Source organism: Sorex araneus, chromosome 5 (assembly GCF_027595985.1).
Source record: "Sorex araneus isolate mSorAra2 chromosome 5, mSorAra2.pri, whole genome shotgun sequence".
NCBI lineage: Eukaryota > Metazoa > Chordata > Mammalia > Eulipotyphla > Soricidae > Sorex > Sorex araneus.
Genome location: NC_073306.1, coordinates 193,118,277 through 193,138,471, shown reverse-complemented (window position 1 = coordinate 193,138,471; position 20,195 = coordinate 193,118,277). Strand labels below are relative to the sequence as shown.

The 20,195-nt window shown below is 35.1% G+C and overlaps 1 protein-coding gene across 1 annotated transcript; it reads left to right on the top strand.

The window, feature by feature from the left end:
* Positions 1 to 1,227: 1,227 nt before the first annotated feature.
* Positions 1,228 to 19,560, top strand: LOC101548355 (transmembrane protease serine 11B-like protein). The gene is made up of 10 exons (XM_012935422.2): positions 1,228 to 1,332; positions 7,863 to 7,978; positions 11,185 to 11,303; positions 11,393 to 11,460; positions 13,795 to 13,955; positions 15,195 to 15,233; positions 16,023 to 16,197; positions 16,922 to 17,181; positions 17,733 to 17,875; positions 18,789 to 19,560. Exons 1-10 carry the CDS (start codon positions 1,325 to 1,327, stop codon positions 18,948 to 18,950), a joined length of 1,251 nt encoding a protein of 416 aa, XP_012790876.2. The 5' UTR covers positions 1,228 to 1,324; the 3' UTR covers positions 18,951 to 19,560.
* The last annotated feature ends 635 nt before the right edge of the window (positions 19,561 to 20,195 follow it).

The window sequence follows — 20,195 nt, the reverse complement described above, 5'->3', positions numbered from 1 at the left end:
ATAAGTTAATACTGTGAAATAATATAATGAAAGAGAGAAGGTCCAATTAACAATCTAAGAAGTTTCATTTTGTCCTGAAAACAATTGAGAATCCTGATAGCTGAAGGTCCAATTAACAATCTAAGAAGTTTCATTTTGTCCTGAAAACAATTGAGAATCCTGATAGCTTTAAAATATATGTGTTCAGTGATATTAATCAGGCTGGTTAGATTAATAACATCATTTAGGTTTCTACTCAATGACCTCTTCCTCAGAGAAGCCTTATCTATCTACCCAAGCCCAATACATACCACCTTCTACCCAATTATTTGCTTTATAACATATATAAATATATCATTAAATGTTACTTATTTTTTGAGCATTTGTATATCTTTCTATTATAATGTAAGCTCCATGTCACATAAATTTTATGAAGTCCGTTGTATTTATACTACTTGGAAATGCATTTGACTTCAGGAATTAGACATATCTATTAAATTAACACATATCATGATAGATGGTCAATGATATAAAGAACATCATGATTTCATTTTTAGGTTGCACCTGTGTGTGCTAAGATTTCACTCTTGGCAGTGCTCAGGAGACCAAATATGTTGCTGAGGATTGAATCCGATTTAACTGTGTGCAAGGCAAATGCCCTACCTGTTTGATTCTCCTTCAGCTTCAACATCACATGTTCTTGTGTTTTAAGAATCTAGTTTGTCCTCTGGAAAAAATTAACTTTCGAACAACTTTTGGTAAGAGAAATTGGTTTCATTCCCTATAAACAAGAAATGAAACGTAACTATTATTTCTCATGCTTAAACCATTTTAAATCCATTTCTACCCCCCAAAATATAAAGGATCCAAATAAGACCTCTAAGCCAAGCATGCTTCAAATGAATAATGCTGCATTATAGTATTAAAAGAACTTGAATTGGAGTCATTTGTCAGAGACTGCTCTGATGGCTACAGCTGGTTTCAGGGGGGAGGAGCTGAGAAACGGGGAGAGGAATCTGACTCAGAACATTGATTCACCAATCTGTCTTGGTATTTCTTGGGTGGACCTCTCAGGTGACCAATCTTGGTTTTGTCTATTGTTTTTTTTTTTCTCAGTATCCAACTCAAAGAAAAATTTCATTTCTTTCTTTAAACCACAGATCCACAGTTGTCATCAACACTTGTTAAACAAGTTTCCTTTTAATTGCTTTCTGCTATGACATAGAGTTCTTAAAATCCCAACTAGCATTGTGGTTAGCACATTTACCAGAGAACTACTGATCAGGACAAAAGAAGCAAGTATCCTTTATCTTTATTAAGGCCACAACTGTTATACCGGCACACTATGTATAGGTAAGTAGAAATCTGCTTGCTTAAAAATTATGAAGTAAATAAAATTTTGTTTTCCTTAAATGAAACCCACGCAGGGTCTGAAGTAAAACAGTTGAGTTCAGTGTGGAATTTTAAATTTTTTTAAATAGCATTTTGAATTTCCTGCTAGGCACAGCACTATCACTTGTATGCATTTTTGTCTGAAATCTGTAATTTATGTAGTGATTCAGTAAGTGTTTCATAGATGTTATATGCTGCTTAACATACTGTGAAAGAAAAATATTATGGTTGTGAAAAGAAGGGGTTGAGAATTTTAAAACATAAATCAATATTTAATTGTTATTAATGGTAATAAATATTAAAAATGCTTTGCATTTTAAAAAACCTGAATTTTAAGTGCTTTTATAAATATTGTCTGGAATCTCACAGAAACATCTTACTAGGTGTTTTCTATAAAAATCATATGTAAGAGAATGTATTTTGACCTGTGAAAGTTTCATGAACTAGAATAGTATAATTGTGTGTAGACTACTGCTGTTTATTTTTATTGTTTTTTTTTTATTTTTAAAGTATCTAACTAGATGATTCTCATTTTAAGTGGACCAAGATCATTAATACCAACATTTAAAGAATGCATTTAAGTTTGCAGGGAATTTTCATCAATATATGAAATACAAGATAATTAACCAAATCTATTATAAATTATTTATTTCTCAAAAAAACTAAGATATAAATTGCCTTATACAAATGTTTCTCTAAAGTTATGCAACTTTAGTTGAGTTGAACCCTAAAGGTACATGCATGTACTTAATTATTTTCATAGAAGTATTTATATAAAAGTATTTATAATAGAAAGAATAGAGTGACTTTGATAGAATATATTAAGAACATACTTATTGGACTATATAAAATATATATCTCTATATAAATAATAATAAAAATAAACAATAATATAAAAACAAAAATATAATAAAATAATGATAAATAATAAATAATTCCTGTGATTTATTTACTACAAATGTTTTAATATTCAACTCTGAATTTTGTTATTAGCTATATACACAACCTATTATAAGAAAGAAAGCTCACTCATATTTTAAATAGTGAAGAGGAAACAGCGTGGTTTTGTTTGTTTTGCTTATGTGAGAGTCATCATCTTTATCCTGGGTGGAGGATTTAAAAAATATATTGTGTTCTTCCTCCTTCTCCCTCATCATTTTGACAGTTGTGTGAAGTCCGAACCTGACAAATTTCAATAGATTGAGTCATTATTTCTAAGCACTCCTGCTCACTTAGGAAAGGTTCAGACTCTAATTTTGTGTTTATATTCTCAAAGTGAGGCATTAATCTGATTGGTCACAAGACTATAAAGGGAATTAGAACTATGGTTCTGGAGTTACATTTGAAGGGAATTAGTTTAATCCCATGGCTGAATATGGGTGTACCAACTATGAATAGACAAGAGAAAGAAAAAGATTGCTAGAAGTGGAAGTAAAGAATTTAAAACCTTGTTTTGTATTTTTCATTACCCCTACATTCTTTTAGGACTAGTAATATAGGATGGAATAAAAAAAAAATCTCAGAAAAATAAAAGCTGTGGTTTTGTTTCTGTGCAAAGGGAATACAAAGTTCAAGGCCATGAGTTCCTTTTCCTGTGGAAAGATAGAATTGATATTTTCTACTTTCTCTTAAAAATTGCAGGGTGAAATATCAGATATATTAGCCAAATAGTTGAGTGATTTTTTTTGCCTGAAAATATGTCACTTTATAGCTTCTGTTTAATTTGGAAAAGTATTTACCTCTTTCTTTTATTTGATTGCTAAAGGTACAACACTAAATTTTTTAAAATATAAAAAGTAGCTATGTACCAGAGAAGCATCTGGATGGAAACAAGGAATGATAAAAATGGAAAAAGGTGGTTGGAGGTGTAACTCAATGGCAGAAATATTTGTGCTATATGTGTGAAGTCTAGGGTTTAACTCTTAGCACTGGGAAACAAAAAGGGAGAATGGGAAAGTAAATTTAGTATAGTACATTTTCAGCGAATGACACTTAAAAAATTGGGGAATTATTTTTGTTTTCTGCATTTATCTACCTATGTGTGATTTTCGTGATTCACAGTGAACAATGCATATCCTGCATTGCCTGAGGCTTACTCCTTGTGCTTAGGTACATTAGGACAGATGCAAGGAACATATGAGGTGCTAAGGGTTGACCTGTGCAAGGCAAACACTTTTACTCCTGAAACTAATTATAAAACATCTCTGGCTGTGTTTTATTCAGGCATCTCTGACAATGGTGGGGCTTACTCCTGATTTAGTGCTTGGGGGTTCCTGGTGATGCTCAGGGAGTTACACAGTTTTGGAATCAAACCCAGGGTCTCACACATGTGCTCTACCATGTATTTCTGTTTTTATAATGAGGTAATTTATTACAACAAATTATGAAGATAAAACAATTTTCTGATCTGTCAGAATTCCTGTTCTGAGGTATAGTTTTGAAAATGAATCTAGTCAAACAGGAGACATTAAAATGTAAACCCAATTAAAGAGTAAGAGGGAAAAAATGTAATTAGCAAGAGTTCATGGGAATCCCGAAAGGGTGTGGAGTAGAGATTAGAAAACTAAACAGTGAGCTGAATGGTTGGTTTCTAAGAAGCTGAATGCTTGGGTGACCAGGCAAGTGCTGATCCATCACCGAAAGATGAGAACTATTTTGATATTTTAGTTAAAAATATATGTGCTGACAAATTAAAATCTTTAGAGATATCAAATGAGACTCTGAGATCCAGAAATCATGATAAAAATTGAAAAGATTAATTTGCAGTTAGAGTAGAAATAAATATTTGCTTTGAAAAAAAGAAGCACTCATTTTACATATATGTTATATAGCAAGCAGTATAATGCACTAATCCAGTTTTATCCTTTTGTTTCTTTCGTGAGTTTGGGTGACTTACAATTTCACATCCTAACTATGCTTTCTTAGTTAACTACCAGTTTGATACCGAAAACTGTGTTTCAGAAATTTAAATATTTTTTGAAGTTACGGTATAAAAAAGGATTTCTCTTCCTACATTTTCTTTTTCTGTACTTAACTCTTCTTCACTTCTCAAAGTAAAATCTTCAACATAGTCATTAATTACAAAAGCTCATTAATTACAAGCTTCTGGAAAATATTTGACTTGAAGTACTTCCTAACTTATCACTGTTTCTTTTCCTTTGTGCTACTATCACCCAAGATCTCACTACTTCCTTCTTATGGATTACAGAAGTCTTTTTCCTTATGAGTTTTCTTTTTTACCTTTGCTCTCCTTTAAAGTAATCACATGCAATTGTCTTCAGATTTATTTCCTAATCACAAAATGACATCGTTAGTTATTTCCAAAGGAAAAAATTAGAATTCTTTTGGCAAATACTCAAGGCTTTCTATAATGTTTATCTCACCTTCCTGTTTGTTCTTCAAACACAGTGTTTGTTATTATCTCTTGGAGCCATTTATTTGTTCCTTTAATTAATATTTTCTAATATCTACTCTATACCATGCTACACCCATTTTATTAAACAACAATATAAAATAATGGCATAATTTAGACCACAATATGGTCATAACTAGAGGTTAAGTAACTATCATGTAAAAATCTATATTAATCACTTTCAGTGTCAATTAGAATAAATTTTGAATGGCTTCAAAGAAGAATTACAGGGTTGAGTTATGAATTCAGTTAGAATGCCATTGGATAGACCTGAGATACATTGTGGGCAGAAGATCAAGAGTGTGCAAAAGCATAAAGACATGAAAGATTTTGGATATTTGGGAAATTCTGATAGTTTGAAATGACCAACATATATTATATATACAGAAGCTTAGATTGAAGGGTGAGATGAGAAGGTGTGGCCCAAAATAGAGGCACAATTTATGAAGACATGAGGAAAAATCAGATGTGGTGACAGAGAGAGAATTCTAAAATATTATGGTGGAGTTACAAATATCCTCATTTGACACCTTCTCAGAGGAATATGAAGTAAGATTATTAACTAAGACTGAGGATGGAGTGCATATTGTGTTAGTGAACTGTGGGGAAAAGAATAAATATAAAATTATTTTCAAAAAAGTACCAAAACATGAATGAAAAATGGATTTTAAAAAATTTATTTATTTATTTATTTATTTATTCATTTATTTTTTATTGAATCACCGTGAGAACAGTTACAAAGCTTTCAGGTTTAAGTTTCAGTCATACAATGATCAAACACCCATCCCTTCACCAGTGCACATGTTCCACCATCAAGAACCCCAGTATACCCCGCATCCCACGCCCCACCCTGCCTGTGTGGCAGATGATTTTCACTTTACTCTCTCTTTACTTTGATTACATTTATTTTTCAACAGAAAACCCATTGTTATTATTTGGAATTATCCCCCAACAATCAGACCTGCTGAAAAGGCATCATTAGATCATTTGTTTTTTATTGCTGATAATGAAGAGCCACGTGGGTTTAAAATTCTGATATTTTAGTCCAGAGGTATTTCTTAGATTGGTTTGTGTGCCTCTGGGATCATGGCTGATGAGGAACAGAGGAGACGTTTGTGGGTTGCTGCTCGGGGTCTTCTTTGGGCGGGGAACAGGGCTGTTCTGGCCCCCCACATTGTGAGAGTTCCTGCACACCTCATCACTTCAAGCTCCTACTTCTCTGTCCAATTGGCTCTGAAAGGAGGTGGTTGCCATGCTGCCGCAAAGGGGAAAAAGACGAGGGACAAACCCCCGTCCCCTCTTGGGGCTGCACGGGGCTGTAATTCATAGTCCAGGAGTATTCCTGCCAGCAGCCGCTGTGTTCCGAGATTGGTTTGTGTGCCTCTGGGATCATGGCCGTTCAGGGGCGAAGGAGCTGTTCCTAAACATTTTTTTTTGTATATCAGGAAAGGTCTGGAGAAATAATCCTAGTCCCCACATACCGGAGCCATGTTGGTAGAAGCTCAGTGTCACCAGGATTCCCTCTGGAGAAGGTGGAGAGACTGCACCCGCTCCATCTGGGACACCCTGGTATTATTGGCTCGTTTGGGGGTCTGGAGCATTCTCTAGTGTGTGATGCCTGCCGGCCAGGATTCTTTACTGGATTAAAAATTTTAATTTCCCAAAAGTAGCAAAAATTTGCTTGTATATTTGTTTATTTGGGTTTTTTTTTTTTCGGCATTTTGTGTCAAACCCAGTGATGCTCAAGGGTTATGCCTGGCTCTACACTCAGGAATTACTCCTGGAGGAGCTTAGGGGACCATATGGGATGCTGGGGATCGAACCTGGGTTTGGCTGCATGCAAGACAAGCACCCTACCTGTTGTACTATCACTTCGGCCCTGTTTCTTATCTTTAGACCAAACCAGGTGGTACTCAGCAGCTACTCTTGGCTCAGTGCTAGACAGTTACTTCTGGCATCCAAGGCTGCTGGGGATCAAATCCAGGCCACTAACAAGTGTTCATCTCATTTAGTTATATCTTCAGACTAACCAAATTCATTTTTTAATCTGTGATTCAATTAATTAAGCATATTTCCCCTGGTATTACTTCTAATCTGAAAAAAGTGATGTTTCCTGGAGAGGTTAAAGTTTTAAAATATTTTTTCAGTAAAGATAGTGCATATTTGAATAAGACTCTGCAGCACCTGCGGTGTAAAAAGTACAAATCATCAGGTGTACATTGAGGAATTCATGGTCATTGCATCTGCAGAAGAATCTCATAAAGTTATGCTTAACAAATCTATTATTTCTGTCTTGATGAAAATAAGAACAAATTTTGTAGTTTGGTTGGTATACTTTTGTATTTGTATAGAAGATCTCTTTGTGGGTCTAAACCTTGCACACTGCTGACCCAGTTTCAACCCCTGGCATCCCATATGGTCCCCAGAACACATCCCTGAGTGCAGAGCCAGGAGTAAGTCCTGAGCACAGTCAGGCATTGGTCCCCTTTCTACCGCACCGTGTTCCCTCAAAAAGGTAAAATAAGATAAACTATCTCTTTAAGTCAGAGTCATAAACAAGACAATAAGAGGAACAGACTGCCCAGATTTTGATAGTATTTTATATTTGTGTGTTTTCTCTGTCTATAATAAGGGCATAGCAACTAATATTGGATAATCATCATAGTTTAAAAGTTACGTTAGGCTACACATAAAGAACATCAGATAGTTCCATTTCCGTTTTCTCTTCCCTAACTTCACTTGGAAAACCTCTTCATTTATGGATACTAGCTTTGTCATAGAAAATGGGAGGGGGAGGGAAATCAGTTTAGATAACATCACCAACCAACATGTACCTGAAAAATGACTACAGAGCACTAATTGAAAATTTAGTCTGACCACGATGTTCTCTGTCTTTATAATGCTCAAATGTCATTTGCTACTACTATGTCTAAATTGTGGAACTTCAAGGGATCGAAGAAAAATCTATTCATAATATTTTTTTTCTGATATATCATACGCATATATGTATATATACATATATAATACATATATATGTATATTAACTCTCTCTCTCTTTCTCTCTCTTTTTCTCTGGCAGACCCGTCATAGTTTCACGCAGATCCTTGCCACTATGGATGATCGCACTCATTGTGATTGGAGTTTTGGCAATCCTGGGAATAACTATTGGTCTCCTGGTTCATTTTCTCGCAATAGGTTGGTAAGCAGTGTGTTAAAAAATATAAATTTATTATACATTTTATTTTTAGTTCCACAAAATGTAATCAATCACAAATAAAACCTTTGTTGTATCTTTGTGTATTTCAGCCACTAAGTACATGCTGCTTAGTAGTTTTTTATTTAGTGTTATACTGATGTTTTTGTTTCCTGGAAATTGAGTCCTCAATTCTAGTTTTTAAGTTTTTGACCAGACTTAGAAACAGAAAAATGTAGAAATGCTTTAATTCTGCTACCTTTAAACATCAGTGTTCTCGTAGTCCATGTTTAAACTTTGTTATTATTTCCAGATCACAAACAAAAAAAAACCCCTTTGTGTTGGTGTGTGTGAATTTTAAGCTTTCATTACAGAAATAAGTAGCAAGCAATGAAAAAAACTATAAAGCAATTTTCTTTTGCTGCTCCTAAATGATTTTTTAAAAGTCACATTGAACCTTGTACCGCCTGTAGAGAGGATAATGTTAATTCTAAGGCAAAAGTGTGCTTTGTAAATATTCCATCCCTAGGAGCCAGGGGCTTTTTGTCTCACCAGAGTCCAGTGGCTACAGTTCACAGTAACTCCACCATACTGAGCAATCTCACTGATCCATTAGAGATGTGCATATAGTTGGATTATGACAAGACATTAAAATTTGTTTTTGTTGTCTTAAATAAACTGTCAAATGTTTGTTGACACAGAAAGGAGAGACACCATAAATTCTATTAAATATTATTTATTAATATTTTACCATAAAATGTAGTTTCTTAGGTTTAAATGTGTCAATCAATGTTTCAGCATGATTCACTGTCACTGTCACTGTCACTGTCATCCCGTTGCTCATCGATTTGTTTAGCGGGCACCAGTAATGTTTCTCATTGAGAGACTTATTGTTACTGTTTTTGGCATATCCAATACGCATGGGTAGCTTGCCAGGCTCTTCCGCGCGGGCTCGATACTCTCGGTAGCTTGCCAGGCTACATATTAATATTACTAAATCCGCCTTCTGGGATGGGCTCCAGCTTCCCTCCCCGACCCGAGCAGAGCTCCCGGTGGCCAAAGACCACCGGAACCTAGCCACAGCCATGCTCGAGGCCCCTCTCCACACGTTCAAACAGGCCTCATGCATGAAGGTACCGGCAGAGGAACCCAGGTGTGTGCAATCCCATCAACGGCCAACATCAGAGACTTAAAAGCAAGCTCCCAGAAGATGTCTTGTAGCCTACTTCTCCCTCTGGGAGAAACTGGCAAGCTTCTGAGAGTTTCCTGCCCACACAGGGCAGCCTTGCCAGCTTCCCATGGTGTATTCATATGCTAAAGCCAGTAACAAGCTCGATCTCATTCCCCTGACCCTGAAAGAGCCTCCAGTGCTACATCATTGGGAAGGCCAAGTTGAGAGAGACTTCTAAGATCCTAGGGAAAGGAAGAAAGAGAGGTTACTAAGCCCGTTTGAGAAATGACGATTAATGGGATTTCGTGATCATGATCGTAAAATCCGCCTTCTTTTGTTAGCATTTATAAGTGTCTTTTCCATGCCTTTACATTCAAGTCTTCTTTTTTTATCAATACCTCTTCTCTTCTAATAGCATAGCTAGATTTTTTAATTTTATTGAGTTTTCTGCTACAAAGGAAATTTGATCAGCTTAAACGATTGTCAACTTACTATTTATGAAATTTTGACATTCCATTGTGCTTTCTGAGGTAGTGATCAAATTATCTTTGCTCTCCAATTTTATACTATAAATCCTTTTTGTACATATAATTAATTAAAGTCATCATATTTTACTTGTAATAATTAAATACCACTTATTTTTTCCATCAAAAATGTGTCAAGCATTTGACAGTTTATTCACTAATTCTGGCAATGTAATGCAGAGAGTTCATGACTTGACAATTTATTTATTTACTTTAAAGACTACTCATGATTACTTAATTGTTTTAAATAAAAATAATTAAAAATCTAACTGAATAACACTTTATAAATACTGAATTTTTAAAATTAAAGTTTAATAGTTTCAATGAATTGTGGTAAAATGCAATAATCACCATTGAAAATATTAGTCTCTAATGTAGAAAATTCATGACTCACACAATCTAAATTAACAATATTCTTGCACAAATATATATGTAAATAAAATATTTTAAATATTTGTCTGTGGCTTTGTGATTTTATTTTAACCATCTTTCTTACTCCAAAATATTTTACCACATAATAAATAATAAACATTTTACCATAATAAATATTTTAATTTAATTATGATATTCCCCCTTTTTGCATTTATATAAAATTATAGTTGAACAATTAACTTTATCATTTAATTATATATTTGTTAGTGCTTCATTGATAATCATTTGATTCATTTATACATGGTGATCTTCAATGACAATAATTGTATTAGAAAACTTAACTAATACTTGCTCTATGTTTGGTAATATTATATGTACAATATTCCTGGATTATTAGTAACTGCCAAATATTAGAGGTAAGAAGCATAATGTATCAAATCTCTTGGTATCTGTTAATGTTTAGATGAAAATATAGTGGATTGTATGTGGGCTTTAGGTCATACAGAGCATATATTAATCTTGGTCTTTTGTATTAGCTATACTGAATAGTTTCTGACTATGTCTAAGATTACATTTATACTGAAAAATGGTTAAATTTTATATAATTTTTTTTGTTGTTTATTTACTTTTGGGGTCACACCCAGCGGTGCTCAGGGGATACTCCTGGCTCTGCACTCAGGAATTACTCCTGGCAGTGCTTGAGGGACCTTATGGGATGCTGGGGATCGAGTCAGCTGCATGTAAGGCAAATGCCATACTATCGCTCCAACCCCAAATTTCATATGATTTCTGAAGAGTCATCTATTCATACAGTGGAAATTAATAAAATTTAAAATTTTTCTTCATAATATGTGAATTGGTTATTCTAGACAAAATTCTCACTTATAATATATAATCCTATGTCTTCATCAAAACAATATTATTACTTCTGACATTTTCCTGGTATATATATTCTATTATTGATCTTAGAAATACTTTTACACAATACCCATATTATTTAATCTAAGGTGCTAAAAAGCTTCACAGGAATTATCAGTGCTTAATTTTAGTATAATACTTATTAGTTGGTGTTACTCTTTGTTTTATACCCTCATTTTATATTCATTTTACTTAAATAAGTCTTGGACCATTTCTTTCACAGAAAATAGGATCTACTATTACCGAGGTAGCTTTAAGGTTTTGGATATACCATATAATAAAAATTATGAAAAGGAGACATCACCAGAAAACAACTATCTTAGTAAAATTCTTGAGACTGAGGTTAGTATTTTTCTAAGTTTATCCATTATTATGTGAAATGTAAATAAGTTATTAGAATTTATTTTTTGATTTTGTGTTTTCTTTAACAGATGTCTAATGCCTTTGAAAGTTCAAATATTTACAGACAATACATTAATTCTCAAGTCATCACATTGGTGTAAGTAACCAACAAATAATAGTAAGAAAAGAAATTAACCCATTTGCAATGCATGCCTTTGCATTTCAAGTTCCTCTGGAATCTGAGTAAAATGAGTAAAGGAGTAAAGCCGTTCTACTGTAACAGTAATTTTTCAACAAATTTACAAATAAATAGTATTATTTTAAGTCAAGCGTGAAACTAGTTGTTCAGTATAAAATCAAATAAAAGATTGTACTATTTAATCATGTTTATTATATTTAGTAAGATTCTATCAGTCATTAAATTGCAGTTTAGTTTTCTCTCTTTTCAAATGTTTTTTCCAGTGTTTGCTTAGATTAACTTTTTATATTCTAACATTTTAATTTAGCACTAGCATAAGTGAATGCCTCTTTTCTCATACCTTTTTTATTTGTAAGTCAGTTAAAGACACTGTGGAACTTCCATAGGTTGTTAATATGGCAGAAGAAACATAACTACATCAGGGCCTTACTCCAAGGATCTTCTGTACCATGACTAAAAGTAAGGTAGATAGTCTGTTTTCTCTGCATGTGGGTTTAGAAGACAATAGACCAACAGAGGACCCCTAGCATTGGAGTTAGATAATTTCAAAACAATATTATAATCAGCAGCCCTAAAGCCTGAAAAGGGTCATCTTGTTAATCATTTTAAATCTGCTCCCTCCCTAAAAAAATTGATAGCATTTATACTACTCCTTTCACTAAACCTGGAATTGCCGGATAGATCAAGAACTCAATGAGCATTTGTCACTATTTTAATATTGGAACAATATGGGAGATTAAAATGTAAGGGTCCAGATTTCTCTCATAGAAAGAACAGAAGGATTCAGTTTTCACCTCCATGCATGCAACTCTAGGTATTTATAGACAGCACGGGCCTTTTAGACAAGCTACAGAAAACCCTGCCTTGAAAATAATAAACTTGTTTGAGCTAAAGACCTTATGGAAATGATGGCTGATTAATCAGTCAAAAGGTTGATCATCTAGTAAGAAAATTTGAAGAATAATAATGATAAATAGTATACTGCTGCCTCTCTTGGAGAGCCGGGCAAGCTACCGAGAATATCCCACCCACACGGCAGAGCCTAGCAAGATACCTGTGGCCTACTCAATATGCTAAAAACAGTAACAACGACAGTCTTCATTCCCTAACCCTGAAAGAGTCCCCAGTACACCATCAGGCTACACTAGCACGTGACAGGGACGAATGGGGACGTTACTGGTGCCAGTTTGAGCAAATTGATGAACAACAGGATGACAGTGACAGTGCAGTGACAGTATACCACTAGGCTTATTTATTTTCTAACAGTATCAATTAAATCTTCCCTTCACATCAAAGGCAGGTAAATCTTTCCAGTTATGGTTCTACTTAACAACTTTCCTGTAGTGTTACTTTGCTAGCATTAAAGACCTTCTTTTGTCTGAGTCCAATCTCCCAGACACTGTCATCTCTGAACAACTGAACAATTTGGCAAAAGTATATATATACTATATAAAAGTATATAGTATATATATACTGGACCAGGTAATGGAGTCAATCGCTTTTGCTCTGGATCTGTGTTAGAAGTTGTGTAGTTTTGAATACATTAGTTACCTCTCAAGACTCAAGTTGTCCTTGTCTCTAAAATAGTGATAATGACCTTTATGCTTCAGGGTTGCTTCAGGTAGACTAAGTATGATAATAAATGTGATTTTAAAAGTAACTGGAATATAGAATATATCTAAAAGTGCTATTTATTATTAGCACCATTCAAATATTCTGAAGTACCATCATTCCTTTCTCTGCATATTGAAATTTTCTGCTTGATGCTGAAGTGGCAATGAAAATATTTTAAGGTCCAATGTAGATGCCATTTTTTTCCATGAAAATTTGTATCCTTTGACTCCAATTCCTTATTTTTCTTTCTAGCTGCAATGATATATGTATTACTTCTGTCTCATTTTTTGCATCCATATGTATAGATGTATTATTTTCCTAAAATTTGGAAATCATTTGAGCTTAGACACCATATCTCAAGTCATATTTATATTATCTGATAGCAAATAACCCAGTTGCTTGCCTGTAGAAACACAAAGTGAAAGCGTGATCCTAATTCTTACGCGACATTTCAATCCTATGTATTCTTCAGGTTTTTTCCTCTTTTTATATTTGTACAAGTAATTTTCCTCTAAAGAAATAGCATTCATGCATACTGTTATCAATCAAATAGAGATAGAGGAATAATTCTCAAACTGAAGGTACTGCACAAACCCATAATAGAAGAGATTAAGATCAGCAAATGAGGAAGCAAATATTACTTTCTAGTGATATGTGAAATCTTTATACAATTTCCAGTCCTGAAAACAACAATGTCAATGCACATATATGGCTGATGTTCAGAGCTCCAAGAGCAATGAAAGCAAACACAAAAGGAAGAATTGAAAGTATTTTACGTCAGATGCTGAGAAAAAACTCTGGCCCCGTGAGGACCGACCCCGAGTCTCTTACACTCACGGGTAAGCATATGTTAGGTGATGGCTGTGCTGTCTTCATCTTTTTCTCCCTAACACACCACAAACAGTGGGCACAGAAATGATGCTCAGTTTTTCCAAAAGAATAGACTATGGTTTTAGAATAGGAGTAAAAACACATACACTATAACATAATAAATATGTAATGTACATATAGTAATGCCAAAACATAAACTTAGTTCAGGGTGGAAGAGAGACACTGCTCATCCTAAAGTAGATAGTAAGATTTTAGCAGTCTCTATATTACACAAAGTGTGTCCTGCTTTCAAAAAAATTATAATAGCATATGATACACTTTTATAAAATAGGTCATATTTTGAATGTTATTTTGTTAGTGACAGAAGTCAGTTTAATTAGCAGGTTCTTTCTGTTCTAATGAAGAATTCTGATGGCCAGAAATATGGATTTGGGGTAGAGGAGACGTTTGTGTTTATGAGGCCCTGAGTCTGATTTCTGGAACAACAGAAAACCAACAACCAAAAATAGTCATGTGCTGAATTCTTCTTTCCTATTATAATTTTTTTTATGCTTAAGAATCATAGCCCCTCCACCATCAAAAGATCAGTTCTAAAAAAAAATAATCTTTAAAAAGGGCACCAAAAAGTCCTGCAAGCAATGCTGAAAGCAACCTTTAAGCATTAACTCAGAAGTTCTATGAGATATAAGCCTCAAAACATAAAAATTAATTGTTGATATTTGCAAACCTTTTATTTTATTTAATAAAAATCATGACCTCATTCTTGCAAAAGAGGTATTTTTATTTGTATGTTTATTTAAGTTTTGAGGGCGTGGAGCCACATTCAGGGGCTTTATCAGGCGCCGTGTTCAGGAGTGAGCCTGGCAGTCTCGGGAACAATATTTAGGGGCTGGTTTTCAACCCAGTCTTGGCCACATGCAGGAACAGCATCTTATACCCTGGGACTATCTCCCCAGCTAAATTTATTTTAGATGATGTGGAGTACGATTCCAAATAAATAAATTTTTTTTTTTGCTCATGTGGAAACATGCAGCTAGTATTTCCCATATATGTGTGTGTAAATATTTCCTATATGTTTTCTTACATAGTAAATTCTACTTCAAGAAAGCATTTCATCTCCTTTCTATTTTCCCTTTAGCTAGAGAGTCCAAATTATTTCAGGACCCCTTTATCTTATTCTGTTGGTCTCAGGGTGAGGGTATTAATATTATAGTTTAACTTCATGTGGGCTTTTTGTTCTATTTCAGAAATCAGTAAGGCTGATGCTGAAAAGATTATCAACAACCGTGAGTTATATTCTATGTATTGATAGCCTAAAATGGAGAAGTGAAGATAAGTGCTCAGAACTTTTAAGTGGTTTTTAAGCAATTTATAGTCAGCTCATTTAATTGTAACAGCAATAACAGAGATAGGTATCGTTATTATCCCCTCACTGAGATGGAGAAATGGAAGTGCAAAAAGAGTAAAATAATTTACCCAAAGTTTTCCCATTTGTAAATGGTGGGGCCAGAATTCCAACCAGGAAGTTTGGTTGAAGAGTCTCTTGACCTAGCCAAGACCTTCTCACATTCTCTGCTAAGTATGGAGGTGACTCAGGAGGTGTTTTTTTTCCATATATAGATTACATGGATATATAGATTTCCATATATAGATTTACATGGAGTGATAGCACAGCGGGTAGGGCGTTTGCCTTGCATGCAGCCAACCCAGGTTTGATTCTTCCATCCCTCTCGGAGAGCCCAGCAAGCTACCGAGAGTATGCCGCCCTCATGGCAGAACCTGGCAAGCTACCCGTGGCATATTCAATATGCCAAAAACAGTAACAACAAGTCTCACAATGAGACATTACTGGTGCCCGCTCGAGCAAATCATTGAACAATGTTACGACAGTGCTACAGTGCTATATAGATTTAATTTTGTTCTTGTTCATGAAAAAAATTAATTTTGTTCTTGTTCATGGACAAAACAAACTTTGTTTTGTCCTGTTTTCAGTTACAATTCACCAAGTGAAGCCACTTAACCACTCCTGGCTTGGTAATCATATAAACATGCAACAAAACTACCTTTTCTGACAGGTTGTGGGAGACGAGCAAGAATGTCAGCTACATATGATAGAGTCAAGGGGGGTTCCAGCTCTCAGGAAGGAGAATGGCCATGGCAAGCAAGTCTCAAAAGAAATGGCAAGCACTACTGCGGGGCCTCTTTGATCAGTGAAAGATACCTGGTGACTGCAGCTCACTGCTTTAAAGGGTAAGTCAAAGTAAGTAAAAGTCCTCGATGGTGCCCAAGCCCAGGGGACTAAAGGCCCTTGGACCATTCCAGTTTACATCTGTTATCCCAGCTAAATTATCACTCATTTTTTTTTCAAGATATCCTGGTCTAGAAGACAAAATACATGGTAAGACGCATCAAGATGTTCTTACCATACTAGAAAGAATGGGAAGAACTATTCATTCCAGATACGATTTTTTCCTCACATAATCCTTACCACTTTATGCTCTCTAGTTAGTTACTTGGAGTTGCAAAACCAGGATCTGATTTTATTTGCCTCTTCCTCTTTGCACATCCTAGCTCCTCTATCCTCATCATTTAGGCAAATGTGACTCAGCTGTACACTCTTTTCCAAAAGCTTTTTTTCTAGAAATCACCTTCCATTTTCTACTGTAAGCAGATTTTTTTCCTGTTTCATAGATCTGCTATATGCATAATCACTTAAGCCATTATAATTGCATGAGTGCATCATCATCTTTCATTAGATTTAAATTTTATTTTTTATTTCCATACTTAATGTCATACATAATGTATGATGCAGGGACTTAAAAAGATTCTCTAAAATGAATTTTTAAAAAATTAGATTATACCACTGCTCATAGATAAAAATCAAGGAAATACTGTCATAAAAGAAATCTAGTAGGTAGTGCTGAATTTCTATTATTTTGAGATACATACAAAATAATTATTTTTGTTTCTTTAGGACAAATAATCCAAAAAACTATACAGTCAGTTTTGGCACTAGAGTAAGTCCCCCCTACATGCTACATCATGTTCAACGAATTATTGTTCATGAAAACTATATCCTTGGACAACATCGTAATGATATTGCAATTATAATGCTCACGGAGAAGGTTTCCTTTAAGAATGATGTGCATCGAATTTGTCTTCCTGAAGCCACACAGATATTCCCACCAGGGGAGGGAGTTGTTGTTACAGGATGGGGAGCACTTTCCTATGAAGGTAAGTTTAGCTGGATACAATTTATGGGTACAAAAACAGCAAGAAAAATTAGTGACAGCGTACAGTCATAGGCACCTTTTACCTCCACGTGTCCTCTGCTCCTATTCTCATGGAATGATGTATATGGAGTTATGACTTTGCAAGTTGCGTTGATTTGGGATGTTCTAAGGAAACCTATTTGATTATAAAACCTCACAAATCTAATTGAGAAAGGTCTGATGGATTGAAACATGCCTGAAGAGACACAAGAACATGCAACAACAACATTAGAAATGCATTTAAAATAATTCTTTGACCATTTCTTTTGAATGAAGAAATTAAGTGGTCTTTTATTTATCTTAAGAAACAGGCAACAGTGGGGGCCAGAGAGATCCAACTGTGGGTGATGAAGTTGCCTTGCTTGTAGCGGACCCTGCCAGGAATGAGAAAGAAAAAAGATAATCATGAATATGCCAGAGTCAAGTATAGGGCTTTTATAGAGAGGCAACAACAAGGTTTTATTTTGCTCTGTATTAGGAAATCTCTTTTGCTGGTGTTATTGTTACCTTTAGGTGAATACCCAGTGTTGCTTCAGAAAGCACCTGTGAAGATTATTGACACAGCGATTTGTAATGCTGAAGAAGCTTACGGTGGAATGGTAGAAGATGAAATGCTGTGTGCTGGGTACATAGAGGGAAATATTGATGCCTGTCATGTAAGTGTTGACATTATTTACATTGACTCATGAAATATACAAATACGTTTTGTTTAAAAAAATCAATCTGGAGGGAATTCTATATTTTAGTTTATTTGTATTGACTAATTGAGCTTTTGCAGTAAAGTATTTTTCTTTCTCCCCTACACTGCAATGTAAGTCTTTAGGGAACATTTGTGCTGGGCATATTCTAAGACAAGGATTGACTTAAATCCTTTGCAAGTATTAGTTTATTATCATTACAAACTTTATCGTCATCATTATTATTGTATAGCTGTGAAAATGGAGGCACAGGAAGATGATTTACATAGTTGAACAATAACTGGGAGAGTTGGTACATAGAAACTAACATCTCAGACTGTGCCCTAAACTTCTGTTCAGAAAACATTCAGCCTTGAAAAACTTTACTTAAAACCATTTAGATTATCTTTCTAGTGCTTCATAGCTATCACTCTGGCTTCTTTTCTTAGATAAGAAGTTATATACTCCAACTATGTTCATTACTTGTCATCCAAAAGCATTCTCATAAAAATAGATGCTGCCACTTCTTGGTTCATACTTTCAAGATCAAGTAAATCCCAAATAACCCCGTGGAATAGATTCTTGACATTACAGATAGGTTTCAGCGTTAATCAGGGATTTATACCCATACTGTCCACTATGCCGGGCAAGTTACTGAGAGTATCCGCCTGCACAGAAGAGCCTGGCAAGATACATGTGGCGTATTCGATATGCCACAAAACAGTAACAACAAGTCTCACAATGGAGACTTTACTGGTCCCTGCTCGAGCAAATCCATGAACAATGGGACGGCAGTGCTACATTGCTACCCTCCGCTACCCTCTGGTCTCTTGGAAGAATACAAAATAAAAAAAATCTTTTTTTGATGATGAATATTCTTTGTTTTGTTTAGGGTGACTCCGGAGGACCATTAGTTCATCCCAATTCTCGAAATATTTGGTACCTTGTCGGAATAGTGAGCTGGGGCGTAGAATGTGGTAAAGTCAATAAGCCAGGAGTTTATGTGCGAGTGACCTCCTATCGAAGCTGGATTGCCTCCAAGACCGGTATTTAAGAGAAAAGTATCTTATTACAGCCATGTCAGGTCATTTTTCACATTACTACTAAGCTTTATTTAACACTTTCCTTTATGAATATAATGATTATTTTGAAAGAGTGGTGATCCTGGATAAATATTCATGGGGCTTCATTTTAGGCAAACTGTAAGATAAAACAAGAAATCTCATTTTTTGCTGAGAAAGACCCAAGCAAAGAATGTGCACCTATTAAAAATTGGACTACTGCTATTAGTTTCCTCTCGAATGTACTCATATCATGGTTATCTCATTATTGTATAGTTGGTTTTATCATCCATATTTTCTGTAATTATGAAGGTTTGTCCTTGTCAATGGCAAATTAACAGGTGGAACCTTGAAAGATTGAGATTGATGCCTTCTGAGAGTTTCATTGGAACATATTTTTCCTGCCTTGCGCCATAGTATTTTTGTGGAATAGGTGTGGTTGTGAACTAAACATGTTTAGAATTTGGAGACTGAATTATGTCTCTTATATGTACTGGGATCTTCTGCAACTATTGCAACTATTATGAAGAATTTTGCAAGCACCAAAATTTGGCAAAACAACGCATTTTTACATTTACAGAGACCAAGTGCACTAATTTTACAGTATTGATACAGGTTTCTATAGAAATTACTTTCTTGTAACATAAATAAAGAGATGTAACTTAAACCATGAAAATGTATAATGTATTTTAATTAAAATAAATTTGAAAGCAGACTATTTGATATGAGCGTCCTTCCTTCCGTCTTTCCTTCCTCCCTCCCTCCCTCCCTCCCTCCCTCCCTCCCTCCCTCCCTCCCTCCCTCCCTCCCTCCCTCCCTCCCTCCTTCCCTCCCTCCCTCCCCATCCTTCCCTCCCTCCCTTCCTTCCTTCCTTCCTCCCTTCCTTCCTTCCTTCCTTCCTTCCTTCCTTCCTTCCTTCCTTCCTTCCTTCCTTCCTTCCTTCCTTCCTTCCTTCCTTCCTTCCTTCCTTCCTTCCTTCCTTCCTTCCTTCCTTCCTTCCTTCCTTCCTTCCTTCCTTCCTTCCTTCCTTCCTTCCTTCCTTCCTCCCTCCCTCCCTCCCTCTCCTCTCCTTCCTTCCTTCCTTCCTTCCTTCCTTCCTTCCTTCCTTCCTTCCTTCCTTCCTTCCTTCCTTCCTTCCTTCCTTCCTTCCTTCCTTCTTTCCTTCTTTCCTTCCTTCTCTTTTTCCTTCCCCTATTGTATTTTTATTATAATTTTGATTTCTTGGGGCCTGTTGCTGA